The sequence below is a fragment of the Tachyglossus aculeatus genome, chromosome 5, assembly GCF_015852505.1.
Source record: "Tachyglossus aculeatus isolate mTacAcu1 chromosome 5, mTacAcu1.pri, whole genome shotgun sequence".
In the NCBI taxonomy this organism is placed as follows: Eukaryota; Metazoa; Chordata; class Mammalia; order Monotremata; family Tachyglossidae; genus Tachyglossus; species Tachyglossus aculeatus.
In genome coordinates, this window is record NC_052070.1 from 45917418 (window position 1) to 45933296 (window position 15879).

Below are 15879 nucleotides of genomic sequence, written 5' to 3' on the forward strand. Positions count from 1 at the left end.
GACGAACCTGTCCTTCAGAGGGGAGGGGAGTAAGGCTATATTTGTGTAGTTGTCCTTGTGGACTACTGGGAGGCGTAGTCTCAGCCCATGTCTGAGTCGCTACGTGTACATTTCAGCAGTAGCCATTGCCGTGGCTAGCAGTTTATCTCCCAGCCTGGACTGATGAGGCTTGAAATGGAGAGGACATTGGAGGAGTGGGCTCCCCTCGGTCAATACCGGGGCTCTAAACAGAAGACAGTTTGGGCCTTTCAGTGGTGTGCCACCCAATAAGGGCTTTAAATAGTTTCCTGAATTAGTGACTCTTTAGTTGTAGGTTGGGTCTATTACTCTTGGAGTTGAGTAACTGGGAACACCTGGGAGTTGCTCAGGTACGGATTCATGTAAAAGGCGACTCAATCAATTAATTGATCTATCAATAGTATTTATTGAGTGCTTAATGGAAACACCTGGGAGCTGCTGAGTTATGGAGTTGTGTAATAGGCGACTATCAAACAATCGATCACTCGATTGTGTTTATTGAGTGCTTAATGAGAGCACTTGGGAGCTGTTCAGGTATGGAGTCATGTAATAAGTGACTCAATCGGTCGTTTTTCTTGAGTGCTTACTGTGTGCAGAGCACTGTACTAAGCATTTAGGAGAGTACAGTATAACAGAGTTTGTAAAAATGTTCCCTGCTCACAGCGAGCTTACAGGTGAGAGGGGGAGACATTCTCATAAATAAATAAATTATGCATATTCATTCAATCGTATTTATTGAGCACTTGCTGTGTGCAGAGCACTGTACTAAGCGCTTGGGAAGTACAAGTTCGCAACATATAGAGACGGTCCCTACCCAACAGTGGGCTCACAGTCTAGAAGAGTGCATACGTACATCAGTGCTGTGGGGCTGAGGGAGGGGTGAATAAAGGAGGCAAACTCCAACACACGAGAAATAATAATAATAATAATGGCATTTATCAAGCTCTTATGTGCAAAGCACTGTTCTAAGCGCTGGGGAGGTTACAAGGTGATCAGGTTGTCCCACGTGGGGCTCACAGTCTTAATCCCCATTTTACAGATGAGGTAACTGAGGCCCAGAGAAGTGAAGTGACTTGCCCAAAGTCACACAGCTGACAGGTGGCGGAGCCGGGATTTGAACCCATGACCTCTGACTCCAAAGCCCGTGCTCTTTCCACTGAGCCACGCTGCTTTCCCGTGCTGGAGAAATGAGACCAGAAAGACCTATGGAAGAAGTCAGCAACATTGAGCAACACTGTGACCTTAGTAAAAGCAGTAAGAATGCACTCATCATTAGGAATCCCTCCTTCCTGCCCTGGTTTAAAAAGAAAGGCAATTAAATATTTGGCATGGAGTAAGATAATTCATTTAATAGATCATAGAACATAACCTAAGATATTAAACTGTAGGAAACACTAACCTAAGATATTAAACTGTAGGAAACACTAACAAAAAAAAACATTTTGAGCTGAATTCTCCTCAGATGAAGTCTCATCTTTTCCGGTTGAAAGTTCAGTGCTTTGGGGAGTTGCATAATCTCTTCCAGGTCACTGAAGACCATTTTGTACACAAATGCTTCTGGTCCCCGAATTAACATGAGTGAGTCATTCGTGACCTTGCACTATGTAGAAAACGTACCACACATACCACATCTGACTTCTTGAGCTGCTCCAGAGGTCACCATGAACCAAATTCAACCCTAAATAGCAACACTGGATCAGCAACATTAAATAATAATTGTGGTATTTAAGTGCTTACTGTGTACCAGGCCCTGTACTAAGCGCTGGGGTAGATACAAGCTAATAAGCTTGGAAATAGTCCCTGTCCCACTTAGGGCTCACAGTCTCAATCCCCATTTTACAGATGAGGTAACCGAGGTAAGAGAAGTTGTTACTTGCCCAAGATCATCTAGAAGACAAGTGGCAGAGCTGGGATTAGAACCCAATCCTGTGCTCGCTCTCCATTAAAGCGCTTTAGCAGCCAGTCTTACTGAATTGAAACTTTGCTGAACTCAGCTCAACTCCATTGGATGGAACCCGAGCAGAGAATGAATGAAAAGATACCCAGTTTGCTGCTTGTGATGTGTTAAATGGGAGAACCAAAAGCAAAGGGAACAGAAGAAATGCTTCAAGGATGTGATGCCAATCCAGACAATGAGGCCAGATGACACAATGTGGGGGAAACTGTGACTTAGAGTAGCCTTTCACACTGTCATCAAGAAGTGGCTCTTTCTGAGCCAAAACTTCGAGAGGAGGCCAAGCACCACAACCAGCAAAGCGCTTCATCCAATTAAGGGTCTCCATTGCTTCAATCAATCAATCAATTGTACTTATTGAATGCTTACTGTATGCAGAACACTGGATGGAGAGCTTGGGAGAGGATAATACAACAGAGTTGGTAGACATGTTCCCTGCCCATAATGAGCTTAGAGTCTAGAGGGATAGAAATTGTCAGACCCCTATTAGGCTTTTTCAGCCAGGGGTAAAATTCATTATCAAGGATGGTGCCTACAGATATGAAAGTCAGCTATTTATGTAATGCCGTTGTCTTCTGAAAGGGTTAATGCAGCTCCCTTCAAAGAGTACCAAAGTCAGTAACTACTTTGGTAAGATTTTAAAGTAACTATTTAGATCGGCTGTCCTTAAAACTCTCTGTGGTAGCTATGACCCGTGTCATAGCGGGGTGTATAACCAAAAGGCAGAATTTTGTACTGTAGCTGAAAGTAAATGAGATTCTGAAGCATGGATGTAATATACTCTGGGCAGTTCATTCCTGTGAAAAGGTGGGTCCCTTCATTTTAGACTAGTTGAGGTCCCATTAAGTGCTTACTATGTGGTAAACACTGTACTAAGTGCTGGGGTAGAGACAAAAGGATCAGGTTGGGCACAGCAGCCAAAATTTGGAGAATCACTGAAAATAGAAGTTAAATAGCTTCACTGTTTTATTATAATTGAGATTTAATCTAGACTCTTTCCAGATTGGGTAGTCCTATCTTTTTCAAATATAAGTGCAAGCCATTATAGGGCAATTGATTCATTTGTTAAAACACACCCAGACCCCCGTCACTACCCTCCCACCCCCAAGGTGTTAAACATAGAAATTGCTTGCAGAAAATGTTCAATAATTAGTCTTTGTGGAATTTAACTCTGCTGCTCGATTTGCATTTTCCTAAATTCCAGAAATGATGGTATACCAAGTGGAAGGGGAAAACAAAATACTGCATTTAAACCCCTTTTTTGACAAGGGTTTGCCTGATCAAATAATCCACTTTTTGGTGTCCCTAACCATGAATTTTCATGCTTCGTAAAAAGCTTGTAAAGGGAAGCAACACAGGTGAGCAAAGAGATAATAAAATTGGGTGTAGGGACCCGAATTGTGTTTCCAATAGCACCGATTCCCTATTTGAATAAATTCAGTTGTAGGACCTGGCACAGTACTAGGCGTCTAATGAGCCTTCCATAACCACTTAAATCGGTGATGGTGGTACGATTCATTCCACCTCTCTGTGTCCATTTCCTTTCAATAATGAGAGAACAGGGGTTCTTTGCCCATGGAAAACTCAATCTATGAAGTAGGGACTTTGAGATCCTTAGATCTCTTAAATACCAAGAGTCATTAGTACCACTAACATTATAAATAATAGATGGGCACGAAACAGAACAGAGTACACAAGAAATCCTAACCTCACATTTCCAGTATGGTTCTGTTTTCCTAATTTCCTGTCTGTTTTACAGAATTGACTGGAGGAAATAATATAATAATAATAATCATGGCATATATTAAGTGCTTACTACGTGCAAAGCAGTGTTCTAAGCACTGGAAATCATCTTTTGCACACACCCTGAAGTACTCTGAATGCTCAGGTTGGAGAAAATGCTCAGGTAGAGAAGCAGTGTGGGCTAGTGGATAGGGCACGGGCCTGGGAATCAGGACTTGGGTTCTAATCCCAGCTCTGCCACTTGTCACTTAACTTCTCTGTGCTTCAGTTCCCTCATCTGTAAAATGGGGATTAGGACTGTGAGCCCCACGTGGGACAGGGACGGTGTCCAACTTGTTTACCTTATATCTACCCCAGCGTTTAATACAATGCCTGGCACATAGCACTTCTAGATTGTGAGCGCATTGTTGGGTAGGGACCGTCTCTATATGTTGCCAACTTGTACTTCCCAAGCGCTTAGTAAATTCTCTGCACACAGTAAGCGCTCAAGAAATACGATTGAATGAATGAACAAATATCACAAAAATCATTATTATTATAAAAGAGGCAACTGTGCTCACCTTCAGCCTAACCCACTGAATCGTGTAGCAGGTTGCCTAGTCTTGGTGGCACTGCAAGCAGCTGCGTCAGCTGGAACTTTAGAAATCAGGAGTCATTCGTTCAATTCAACCCTCTTTATTGAGCGCTTACTGTGTGCAGAGCACTGTGCTAAATGCTTGGGAGAGTACAATAGAACAATAAACAGACACATCCCCTGCCCGCAATGAGCTTACAGTCTAGAGGAGTCAGTCTGACCTCCTGCTGCCCAGCATTTGGATTTAACAACCACTTAAAATTGCTGGTAGTTAGGAGGACCAGCCAGGATCTGTCCATCTTGTACGATGAACACTGGTGAGTGATTCATTTTTGAAAATCTTACCTTAATATCTAGTTGTACTTCATGTCCAAAGAAGACGCCACTGATGGTGAAACTCTAAAACAAATAGCAAGGGAAAGCCTTCTCCAGTTGCTGTGAGAATGAAAACTCTTTCCGTGAGCATAAGCAGATCCATCTCTCCTTTGGGAGGAGAAGACAAGGAGGAGATGACTGTCCCTGAGTCTGGGGTTCGAGGCACTGCAGATTATGGACACCCAGCTGAGTTTCTTAATGAAGCTTTCACGGTGCTGATGGAGATGACATTGCATTCATTATCTTAAGCCTTTCTTCAGAGACAAATTCTTTTCAAACGATTCAGTCAAGAGACTAAAGAGAAGCAGTATTATGATAGTAATTGCAATTTGTGAAGTTCAGCCCCTGAGAAAGTATTTTTAAAACAACTGAGGAATGAAACTAGGGTGGCATGGCCGAGTAATTTGTGAGCATTTTGCATTGCAGTGGCATCTCAAAGCTGCTGCTAAGCAGCTCAGATCCCAATTTGCTTTTGCTCTTCTTAGTCCTCAAACCGATTCTAGAAATAGGCAGTCCCTGGTGTTTCCGAATTCCCTTTTCATTACTGATGACTCTTCAATCGATCGATCACATTTATTGAGCACTCTCTGTGTGCAGAGCACCATCATTCATTCATTCAGTCGTATTTATTGAACGCTTACTGTGTGCAGAGCACCATCCTAAGAGGTGGAGAGAGTACAATATAACAGAGTTGGTAGACAACATTCCCTGCCCACAGCGAGAAGCAGCCTGGCCTAGCGGAAAGAGCACAGGCTTGGGAGTCAGAGGACCTGGATTGTCCTCCCTGCTTTGCTTCTTGGCTGCTGCGTGGCCTTGGACAAGTCTAATTTCCCTGTGCCTCAGTTATATCTTCTGTAAAATGGAGATTAAGACTGTGCCCCTTGTGGGACAGGGACTGTGTCCAACTTGCTTATTGAGAAGCAGTGTGGTCTAGCGGCTAGGGCGTGGGCCTCGTAGTCAGAAGGGCCAGAGTTCCACTTCTGGCTCTGACACTTGTTTGCTCTTTGACCTTGGACAAGTCACTTCATTTCTCTGGGCCTCAGTTACCTCATCTGTAAAATAGGAATTAAGAATGTGAGCCCCATGTGGGACCTGGACTGTGTCCAATCAAATTAGCTTGTAGTAGTACAGTGTCTGGGACATAATAATAATAATGATGGCATTTGTTAAGCGCTTACTATGTGCAAAGCACTGTTCCAAGCCCTGGGGGGGATACAGCGTGATCAGATTGTCCCACGTGGGGCTCACAGTCTTAATCCCCATTTTGCACAAGAGGTAACTGAGGCACAGAGAAGTTAAGTCACTTGCCCAAAGTTACACAGCTGACAAGTGGCAGAGCTGGGATTAGAACCCATGACCTCTGACTCCCAAGCCCGTGCTCTTTCCACTGAGGCACCGATAGTAAGTGCTTAAATACTATTTTTTATAAAAAAGAGTTTACAGTCTAGAGGGCTATTCTACATTTCAGGGCCCCTGTTGCTTTACATGGTATTATCACCCCTGTTCATCATTCAGTCAATCAGTCAATCACTAATATTTATTGAGCACTTACTGTGTGCAGAGTACTGTACCACATGCTTGAGAGAGTACAATACAACAGAATTAGTGGATCCATTCCCTGCCCACAATGAGCTTTTACAGTCTAGGGGAATGGAGAGCTATCCCGTTGTGTGTCCTTCCTAGAGTTTCATCACGGAAGGAGCCTTGATCAAAATGTTGTAATTGTTCTTCAAACGAGAAGAGACTGAAGTCCTACATATCCTCACTACAGAGATCATTAGGAAGACTTGCTACACTCTTCTTCCTCAGAAAAGTCCATTATCATGTGTACCTCACCTAGGAGGGCTGTAGTGGAATTCCTCCCTGAAATGAATGGCTGTGATTTCATAGAGTGTCAGATGTAATTGATTCTGACAGACTTGGTGATATGGAAAATTACCGAGCACACTCCTGCAGAGAAATGTTACTGAGCTCAAGCCAAGTCGATAGTTTGGTTCTTGACAATGCTTTTATTTCCAGTTTTGCGTTTCCCCCACCTCGCTCCTCCTCATTAAGCATTTCCTTTGAGTGGAAATGCTGTGCTGCAGAGAGCCAGACCGGGGTCCACGACTCCCGCCACGTGTTGTGCCATGCCAGGTTCTAACCGGTGTGTGTGTCTTCGTCATAGTGTGCAACCGGGACTGGGACAATGGGGAGCTGCTTTGAAAGCCGTGTGGTGGTTGTGTGTGAAAAGATGATGAGCCGGGCCTGCTGGGCAAAGTCCAAGCATCTGATCCATTCAAAGACTTTTCGTGGAATGACCCTCTTGCACCTGGCTGCTGCCCAGGGTTATGCCACCCTGATCCAGACCCTCATCAAATGGCGGTAAGGCCCTGAGCCCAAGGTACATATCGGGGGGAGAGGGAACCTCGGGTGGTCCTGGCGACTTGGTAGATTTCTTTCCCTTGATCTTCTCGGAGGGTAGGGAGAGAGCTCCATCTGGAGCTGCTCGTAAAACTTTCCAGCCTTGGAGCCCAGGGCAGTTTCTTAGTCAAGCAATCAGTGCGATTTATTGAGCGCTTACTATGTGCAGAGCACTGTATTAAGCGGTTGGGAGAGTACAACGCAACAGACCTTCAAGTGACCTTCAAGGTTCTTTGAAGCACTAAGGTGGAACTCTCCAATTTCTTAGGAACCACTAGCCAGCTGCAAAAGAGCTCACACCACTAAAGCTATGGAATCCCTGGTTTCTCCTTCGTTTATTCCGGGGATGTTAGGTGCCGGTCCAATTTCATTTTTTGTGATACTTTGTTAAAGCTTTTATTTGGTTTAACCACACCGAATAAACTGCAAATGTGTGGTTGATTGCCTTTACAGCACGAAACATGCAGACAGCATTGATTTGGAACTGGAGGTTGACCCTTTGAATGTGGATCACTTCTCCTGCACACCTCTGGTAGGAAATGGACTCTCTTATTACTTTTAATAAAGAGAAATTTGCTCAGTTCTCCACAATTGGAATTCAGTCGAGTTTCACATTTAGTAAAGCTATCATAGGTGCTGACATTTTATTTAGTTTTGGGAAAAGTGGGCTTTCAGAGGGAAGCAAGTAAAATGGGACTTTGCCATGGTAAAGCAGGCTTCAAAGAGCCAATGGGTCTGGCTGAACGTTGGAGTTTTCCAGGAACTGCTCTTAGGTCTTTCCAATTAGTGGTATTCATTATTAATAAAAATAATAATAGTAATGGTACTTGTTAAGCACTGACTGTGCACCAAGCACTGTTTTAAGTGCTGGGATGGATACAAGATAATCATGTTAGAGACAGTCCCTGTCCCACATGGGGTTCAGTCTCTTAATCCCCATTTTTCAGACCAGGTAACTGAGGCCCAGAGAAGTGCAGTGACTTGCCCAAGGAACGCAAGTGCAATGGTGACACAGAAGGGAGAATAGGAGGAGATGAGAGGTTAGTCAGGGGTGGCTCCCTGGAGGAGATATGATTTTAGTAGAGCTTTAAAGATGGGAAGGGTGATGACCCTTCAAATATGAAGGGGGTCGGAATTCCAGGCAGGAGTGAGGACACAAGCAAGGGGTCACTAGAAACGTGAGACTGAAGCTCAGTAAGTAGGTTGGTGTTAGGGAAGCGAAGTGTACAGGCTAATTTGTAGTGGGAGATGAGCAGGGGTGGGTAGGAAGAAGAGAGCTGTGTAAATGCTTTAAAAGTGGTGGTGAGGCATTTCTGCTTGATGCAGAGATGGAATTGCAACCACTGGAGGTTTTTAAGGAGCGGAGAGACATGCACAGACTAGAAAAACGATCAGGGCACCAAAGTGAAGCATGGACTGGGGAGGGAAAAGGCTGGAGGCAGGGAAGTTAGCGAGGAGGCTGATGCAATAGTCGAGGCGGGATATGGCAAGTGCTTGGACCAGCCTGGTGGCAGCTGGGTGTAGAGGTGGGTTCTAGAGATATTGTAACAGTAAAACTGATAGGATTTGGTGGCTGACTGGATATGTGGGTGGAAAGAGAAATAATTCAAGGATAATACCAAAGTTGCAGGCATTTTAGACTGGGTGGATGGTGGTGGTGGTGTCAAAGATAATGGGAAAGTTGTGAAGATGAGAAAGTTTGGATGGGAAGATAATAATAATAGTGATGGCATTTATTAAGCACTTACTATTTGCAAAGCAGTGTTTTAAGCGCTGGGGAGGTCACAAAGCGATCAGGTTGTCCCACGGGGGGCTCAGTCTTAATCCCCATTTTACAGATAAGGGAACTGAGGCACAGAGAAGTTAAGTGACTTGCCCAAAGTCTCACAGCTGACAATTGGTGGAGTGGGGATTTGAACCCATGACCTCTGACTCCAAAGCCCATGCTCTTTCCACTGAGCCACGCTACTTCTTTATCTGCTTCTCTGCAGAAGATGAGTTCTGTAATGGACGTGTGTTAAGTCTGAGGTGTTGGCGAAGGTTAGATTGGGTTTCCAGGATCAGGGGATGGTCCATGGTGTCAGAGGCAGATGCGAGTTGAGTCCATTGGATTTGTTAACAAGGAGATCATTGGTAATTTGGAGAGGGGAGCTTCCGTGGAGAGGGGGGCAGGGTTAGGGGCTGAAGAATACTCCAGCACCTTGGGGTCAGAGGCATCCATGTCCCAGCAATCTCTGTGTTTGAGAGATCTCTGTGTCCTGGCAACCATCTTGACAGTGGTACCAGTGTTGATAATCCCTGGACCGGTTGTTTAGGGCTCTGGGTTCTGGGCTACAACTGATACTTTCACCTCAAACCAGGGACCTTCATATCCTGGCAAGGAACAGATGGTAGTTCTGATGTTGATAGTCCCCCAGCCTGGTTCTTCAGTCCTGTGAAGAAATTCTCTGGTCCCCCTGGATAGTTGGGATGGGTGATCCCGGGAGTCATCCCAAAAATCTCTGAAGGCACTGACCCACAGCTGGAAACCTTTGGGGACAGTAGTCTTCGTTGCCTCCAAATACTCGCTACCTTTAAAAGTTAGCTCAAGGCCCTCACATGTTTTCTGGTCAAATTAAGTTGTCAAATAAAAGCTATTTCTCTGTAAGCATAGAGGAGACTGGGACCTAAAAGGGAGTCTTTAATTTAGGTTTGTGTCTTTTCCTTTGTCTAATGGGAGAAAGATATGACAGAAGTAAGGACAGTGTCTTGTTTTTTGTTTTTGTTTCTTTGGGTGTGTTTTTTATGATGCTGACGATGCGCCAGGCAGTGTACTGAGCACTGCAGTAGATACGAGCTAATCAATCAATCAATCAGTCAATCGTATTTATTGAGCGCTTACTGTGTGCAGAGCACTGTACTAAGCGCTTGGGAAGTACAAGTTGGCAACATATAGAGACAGTCCCTACCCAACAGTAGGCTCGCAGTCTAAAAGATTATCAGTCTGAGCTAATCAGATTGGACATAGTTCATGTCCCACATGGAGCTCACAGTCTTAATCCCCATTTTACAGATAAGGTAACCGAGACCCAGAGAAGCAGACGAATGGCAGAGCTGGGATTAGAACCCAGGTCCTCTGACCCCCAGGCCCTTGCTCTTTCCATAAGGCCACACTGCTTCCCCAGTAACTTGTTCTTCAGCAACTCTGTCACTGCCTCATAAAGTGCTCATTTCAGAAAAGGTGCTCAGTAAATGCTGTTTGTCTTGACCAGGCTGCTGATGACCTGATAGAAATAAAACAGGGGCCAGAATGCCATTTGAAAAAGCATCGTTCTGTCATTCTCCTAGATGTGGGCCTGCGCTCTGGGGCACATGGAGGCCGCTGTCGTGCTCTATAAGTGGGACCGCCGAGCCATTTCAATCCCTGACTCCCTGGGGAGGTTGCCCCTGGCAATCGCCCGGTCAAGGGGTCACGTGAAACTGGCAGAGTGTCTGGAGCAACTGCAGAGAGATGAGCAGGCCCAGCTTGGACAGAACCCCAGGATCCACTGCCCTGCAAGCGGTGAGCCCAACCCAGACAGCTGGTTAGCCCAGTGGCATGGAGAAGCACTTACCTCTCCAGAGTCACAAAAGGGAATCACTGTTATATCAAGTTCAAATCCAGGTAAGAAACAAAACCGTCCCCTCGCTCCGATTCAAGTCCTTAGTTCTCCGAATTCGCTATTCCCCTCCTCCTCCCTTGTGCAGTTTTCCTGTCGTGGTCAAGCAACTCTGAATTATTCTCCAATATTCATATGTTTTCTGATTCTGTCTTCCCTATAGCTATTGGGACCATCCAAAAGGTAGCAGGAAGCCACACTCCCCGGATGTGGGAATTTCAAGTTTCCAAAGGGAGGGGGCAGTTGAGATTTATGTGGGGAGCGGGGAGAAATGTCTCAGGATTTGAGCTTCCCAAGGAGGGTGGCTTGGAACTCTTCTGATCTCTTCTTTCTCTGTCCTCACTGGCTTCTTGATTTGACTTGCAGAGTTGAGAAGACCTAGATCTGAGCCTTCCAGTTACTACAGCAGTGAGACCCACAAAGATTACCCAGCGCCCAAGAAACATAAGTTGAACCCCGAGTACTTTCAGACGAGGCAGGAAAAGCTGCTTTCCACAGCGCTGAGTCTGGAGCAGCCCAGTGCCAGGAAACAGAATCCCAGTTCCAAGCAATCCATCCCTGAGACAATCAGCCCCAGCGAAGGGATAAGGGACTACAGCCAGGATTTCTCCCCGCACACTCCAGAGGCCGCAGGATTCCGTGGCTCTGGGGCTCAGGGCGGAGTGAAGTGGAGCCCCAAAGACCTTTATATTGGCGTGTCTGCAGTGCAGGTGACGGGAAGCCAGAAGGGGACCAGCCTGGGGAAAGACCCGGCAGCATCCCGGCTCCGTTCACGAGAGCAGATGAGTGTCCTGATGGTGGCCGACAGGGAGATGGTGGATGCGGAGTTGCTGTCCTACAGAGACAGTGTGGAGAACGAGGACTGCTTACACCACATGGATGATTTACAGGTAAACACTGCCAGGTCAGGAGCAGTGGCCTGCCAAGACCAGGGCTAAGTGCCCTCCTGGATGCCACTCCCACTCCATCCAGCTCACCAGTGTCATGTATTTATTAATAATAATAATAATTGTGGTATTTGTTAAGCGCTTACTATGTGCCAGGCACGGTGCTGGAGTGAATCCAACATTGGCTAAAGTCCCTTTCCCGCCTGGGGCTCACAGTCGTAATCCCCATTTTACAGATGAGGTAAGCGAGGCACAGGGAAGTCAAGTGACTTGCCCAAGACCACACAGCAAATGGAGCTGGGATTAGAACCCATGGCCTTCGGACTCCCAGGCTCGTGCTGTATCCACTATGCCGTGCTGCGGTTTCCAGGCGGGAAATTCTAGCGGTCAAGTGGGTTTGGGTATATGAGAACAGTGCTTAGTACAGTGCTCTGTGCTGAGTAAGAGACCAATAGATAACATTGATGATGATGAAATCAGACTTACGGTCCACTCAATCAATCGTATTTGGCAGTCCCCACAGCACTTACGTACAGACCCGTAATTTATTTATATTAATGTCTGTCTCTGCCTCTAGACTGTAAGATTGCTTTGGGCAGGGAAGCTTTCTACCAACTCTATTAGTACAGTGCTCTGCACACAGTAAGCGCTCAATAAGTATATTTGAATGAATGATTGGTCTCCCAATCACATAGTACATAACTCTGCTCACAGTAAGTGCTCAAGAGATGGAATTGATTGATATTAATGCTGTGCAGAGTGCTGTACTAAGCACTTGGGGAGGGTCCACACATTCCTTTGGTTCTTGCCATGGAGATTCTTTTTTTTTTTTTTTGCTGCACTTTGTGAGTTGAGCATTCCAGATGGTGCCTTAATGCCACTGATGCAGTTTTCCGAGAAGCTCTTCCCTCTCACCATTTAAGCTCCTGCAGCGCCTCACACGTGCCTGCGTCTGCCCCTTAATTTCTCTGAAAGCAATGCCGCAGAACGTTTCTGACAGAGATGTAGGGCGGCCGCCAGCACATCTGATTTCATAGTAACGGGCACTTGACCGCAAGTTACTTTAAGGTCGCAGCCCCGGGGAAAGCTATAAATAAATAACAGGAAGTCTTCGTGCCGGTGTAAAAATCCGTGTAAGTTTGAATTAGCTATTGGCTTTAAATGGTGCAGTTGTCATCTAGCCACTGTAAAAGGAGGAGGAGGGCAGTCCAATCTGTCAGAGCAGGAATTATAGGATTTATTGCTGCCAATGCTGAACTCCTCCTCTGACAGTGAGTCTAAGCAAACCAAAAATCCAGCCAATACCCGAACTTCCTCCTGGGGTCCTGGGAATCTGGACAAATGTGAACCAGCAGGTGGGTGGCTTTCAAGAAGATTGTCTTGTTTTTAAATGAAAAAATGATGGAGGTGAAAATTCATCTAATGAAGTGACCTCGGTCTCAGTTTCTCAAATTTTGCGTGCTCTGGATTTTAATTTTTTTTGTTGTTAAAGAGTTCTTGAGAGAGAACAATGAAACAAGCATCACTCAAATTAACAAAGCCTTCTGGGGACCAACATGTGGGAGAGTAAGAATGCATTGTGCTCTCTAAAACATTAGTCACTTCCCTAATATTCACTCACATCTCTGGCTTATTTTGCTAGCCAAGTTATTTTTTTTCCTAATGACAATGTTATGATCTCCCAAGAGTTCATTTGGGAGAATGATGCCCTCCACCTAGATGTTAATGGTTTTATTATTTGCCAAGTGCCTTGAGCACTTTGGGTGAAAGGTGGTACATAAACTCAAAGTATTATTGTAGGGTTGTTGTTAGTCCCAGGGAGTATATTTTAAGACTGCAGGTAATGGGATATAAGACTATTAAATCCGGCTTCCATAGCTACAGGATGTCATTATGTGAATCTCATTACCCCACACCTCGTTATAATACTGCATTAAGAATATTTTTGCTGTGAACCATAGGTTGTGAGTTTGCAGTTTACAAAAAGTTTATTTTTGAACTAATATCTTCAGTCTTGAACTATTTGTTTAACTGGCGGTCATGCTTATCTCTTATTTAGCCTAACATATGTGTAGCAAGCCTGAGTTCTGGTGGTCAGGGGCAGCGATTTATAATTGTCGAAACCTTTAAATGCGTTGAAAATGTACTCCAGGTCTAATGCTCAAACAATCAGCTGTGGATTTGGTCTGTTGTTAAAACCCTGTAGAAGGATTACGTGTTCCCTTTTATTTCTGTGTTTAACAGACTGTCACTGATTTTTTTTCATCATCCTTTTCAGAGGTGGCAGAGAAGTTGAAAATGCCATAAGAGTTCAGAGAGTGTTGGTAGGCTTTAATAAGTTTGCAATGCCACCCTCTAAGACAAGAGAGAAGAGAACCCCAGCAGTTCAAGGACTAAACACATTATGCTCCTAATAAGCTGGGTGACCTTTCCTGCTTTTCAAGTCCAGGAAACTTTGAAGAGCAGAAGAAAGCAATACCCATGCCCGAGGGCTCATTTACTCTCTGCACAGCTTGATTTGCAGCTTAATGGAAATGAGGCAGCTTCATTACCCAGTTCTTTTCTTTCTGAGTAAATGAAATGAATAGCTTATCAATTGGAAAATCCATGGTACCTAGTGAAGGGAATAGAAGAGTTTCTGTCTTGTTGCTTCTTGTCACAGATCAGGAGAATGATCATAATAATGTCATAATGATAATGATAATTATTTGATAAGTGTTTACTTTGTGCCAGCCCTGTGCTAAATGCTGGATTAGATACAAGATGCTCAGGTTGTATACAGCCCCTGCTCCACACGGGGCCCTCAGACTAGGGATGAGGGAAAATGGATATTTAATCCCCATTTAACAGATGAGGAAACGGAGGCATTGAGAAGTTAAGTGATTTGCCCAAGGCTAAACAGCAGAGAAGTGGCAGAAATGGGACTAGAATCCAGGGTTGTCCAACTCCAAGGTCCCTGCTCTTTCTACTAGTTCCTGAAGCACCTAAAGGCAAAGTTTACCCTAAAGGCACCTTGGCGGGAGTCTAATGCTCAGCACTTAGAACAGTGCTTGGTACATAGTAAGCGCTTAACAAATACTGTTATTATTATTATTATTATTATTTGCTATAAAAGGAAGAGGGGAGTTTTCCTCCCTCTTCCCAGTGTTTTTCCTGAAGGATTGCACCATCAAGTGTATTAGGGAGTACAGTTGGTGGGAATGAACCAGAGAAGCGGTATGGCCTAGTGGATAGAACTCAGGCCTGAGTCAGAAGGACGTAAGTTCTAATCCCAGCTCTTCCTTTTGTCTGCTCTGTGATCTTGGGCAAGTCACTTAATATCTCTGGGCCTCAGCTATCTCATCTATAAAACAGAGATTAAGACTGTGAGCCCCATGTAAGACATGGACTGTGTCCAACCTGATTAGCTTGTATCTACCCTAGTGCTTAGTACGGTGCCTGGCATATAATAAGTATTTAACAAATGCCATTTTAAAAATGCACCTAAAAATTTGGACTATAGGAAATGCTTCTTTCACCAGTCTTTGGAAGTGAAGTTGGAAAACTGTAAGAGAACATTGTGAGAGCAAATTTTCATGAGAATGTCTTATTAGAATATCCTTTGTGTGGAGCCATTTCAGTTTCAATGCCTTTCATAGTTAAGGCATGAAAAGCCTGGGGAAAATCAGGGCCATTTTGTGTCAGGGGCTGATACAATATGCCATCTGGAACCTTGGTAATTCCCAGCGAGATGGATTCACTTCAGCATCAAGATGTTTTGTTTTTAGTGACTGTGATGTTGATATTTCAGTTTACAAATTGGTAGAAAATATCCTTGGAACTGACTAGAAAATGATCCTACCATCCAAGTATGCACTTTGGGGTGTTTTTAAGGAAATGATAACTTGCAAGAGGTTTTGGCAAAAGGGAAGTTTTTGTAGTGTTTTGGTTTTAAACCAGAAAGGCCAGATAGCACAGGAGTAATTAAAAAATGGTTATGGTATTAAGCCAAAGCACTATTCTTAGCTCTGGGTACATGCAAGATTATCAGATCAGATAGTCACTGTCCCTCACAGCAGTCAAAGAGGTAGGAAGAGCTGGTATCTTATCTCGATTTTGCTGATGAGGAATCTGAGGCACAGAGAGGTTAAGTGAGTTGTCCAAGGTCTCCCAGCAGGCCAGAAGTTGAATCGGGTCTCCTGACCCCCCAGCTCCAATCTCTTTCCTCTAGGCCAGGGCTGCATTTCTGAAAGTAGGTCAGACAGAGTTTGTAGTAGAAAGACAAACAAACAAAAAAAACCTAGCAAG

At 44.6% G+C, this 15879-nt stretch overlaps 1 protein-coding gene across 6 annotated transcripts in view; it reads left to right on the forward strand.

Moving 5' to 3' along the window:
* The window catches only part of CAMTA1 (calmodulin binding transcription activator 1), an 868926-nt gene that overhangs the window by 814989 nt on the left and 38058 nt on the right, over positions 1-15879 (forward strand). For all 6 annotated transcript variants that reach the window (XM_038747474.1, XM_038747476.1, XM_038747477.1 and 3 more), the window contains 4 exons: positions 6832-7028; positions 7521-7599; positions 10395-10710; positions 11072-11595. In XM_038747474.1, the coding sequence (XP_038603402.1) occupies positions 6832-7028; positions 7521-7599; positions 10395-10710; positions 11072-11595 (1116 nt within the window). The remainder of the gene's footprint in view (positions 1-6831; positions 7029-7520; positions 7600-10394; positions 10711-11071; positions 11596-15879) is intronic.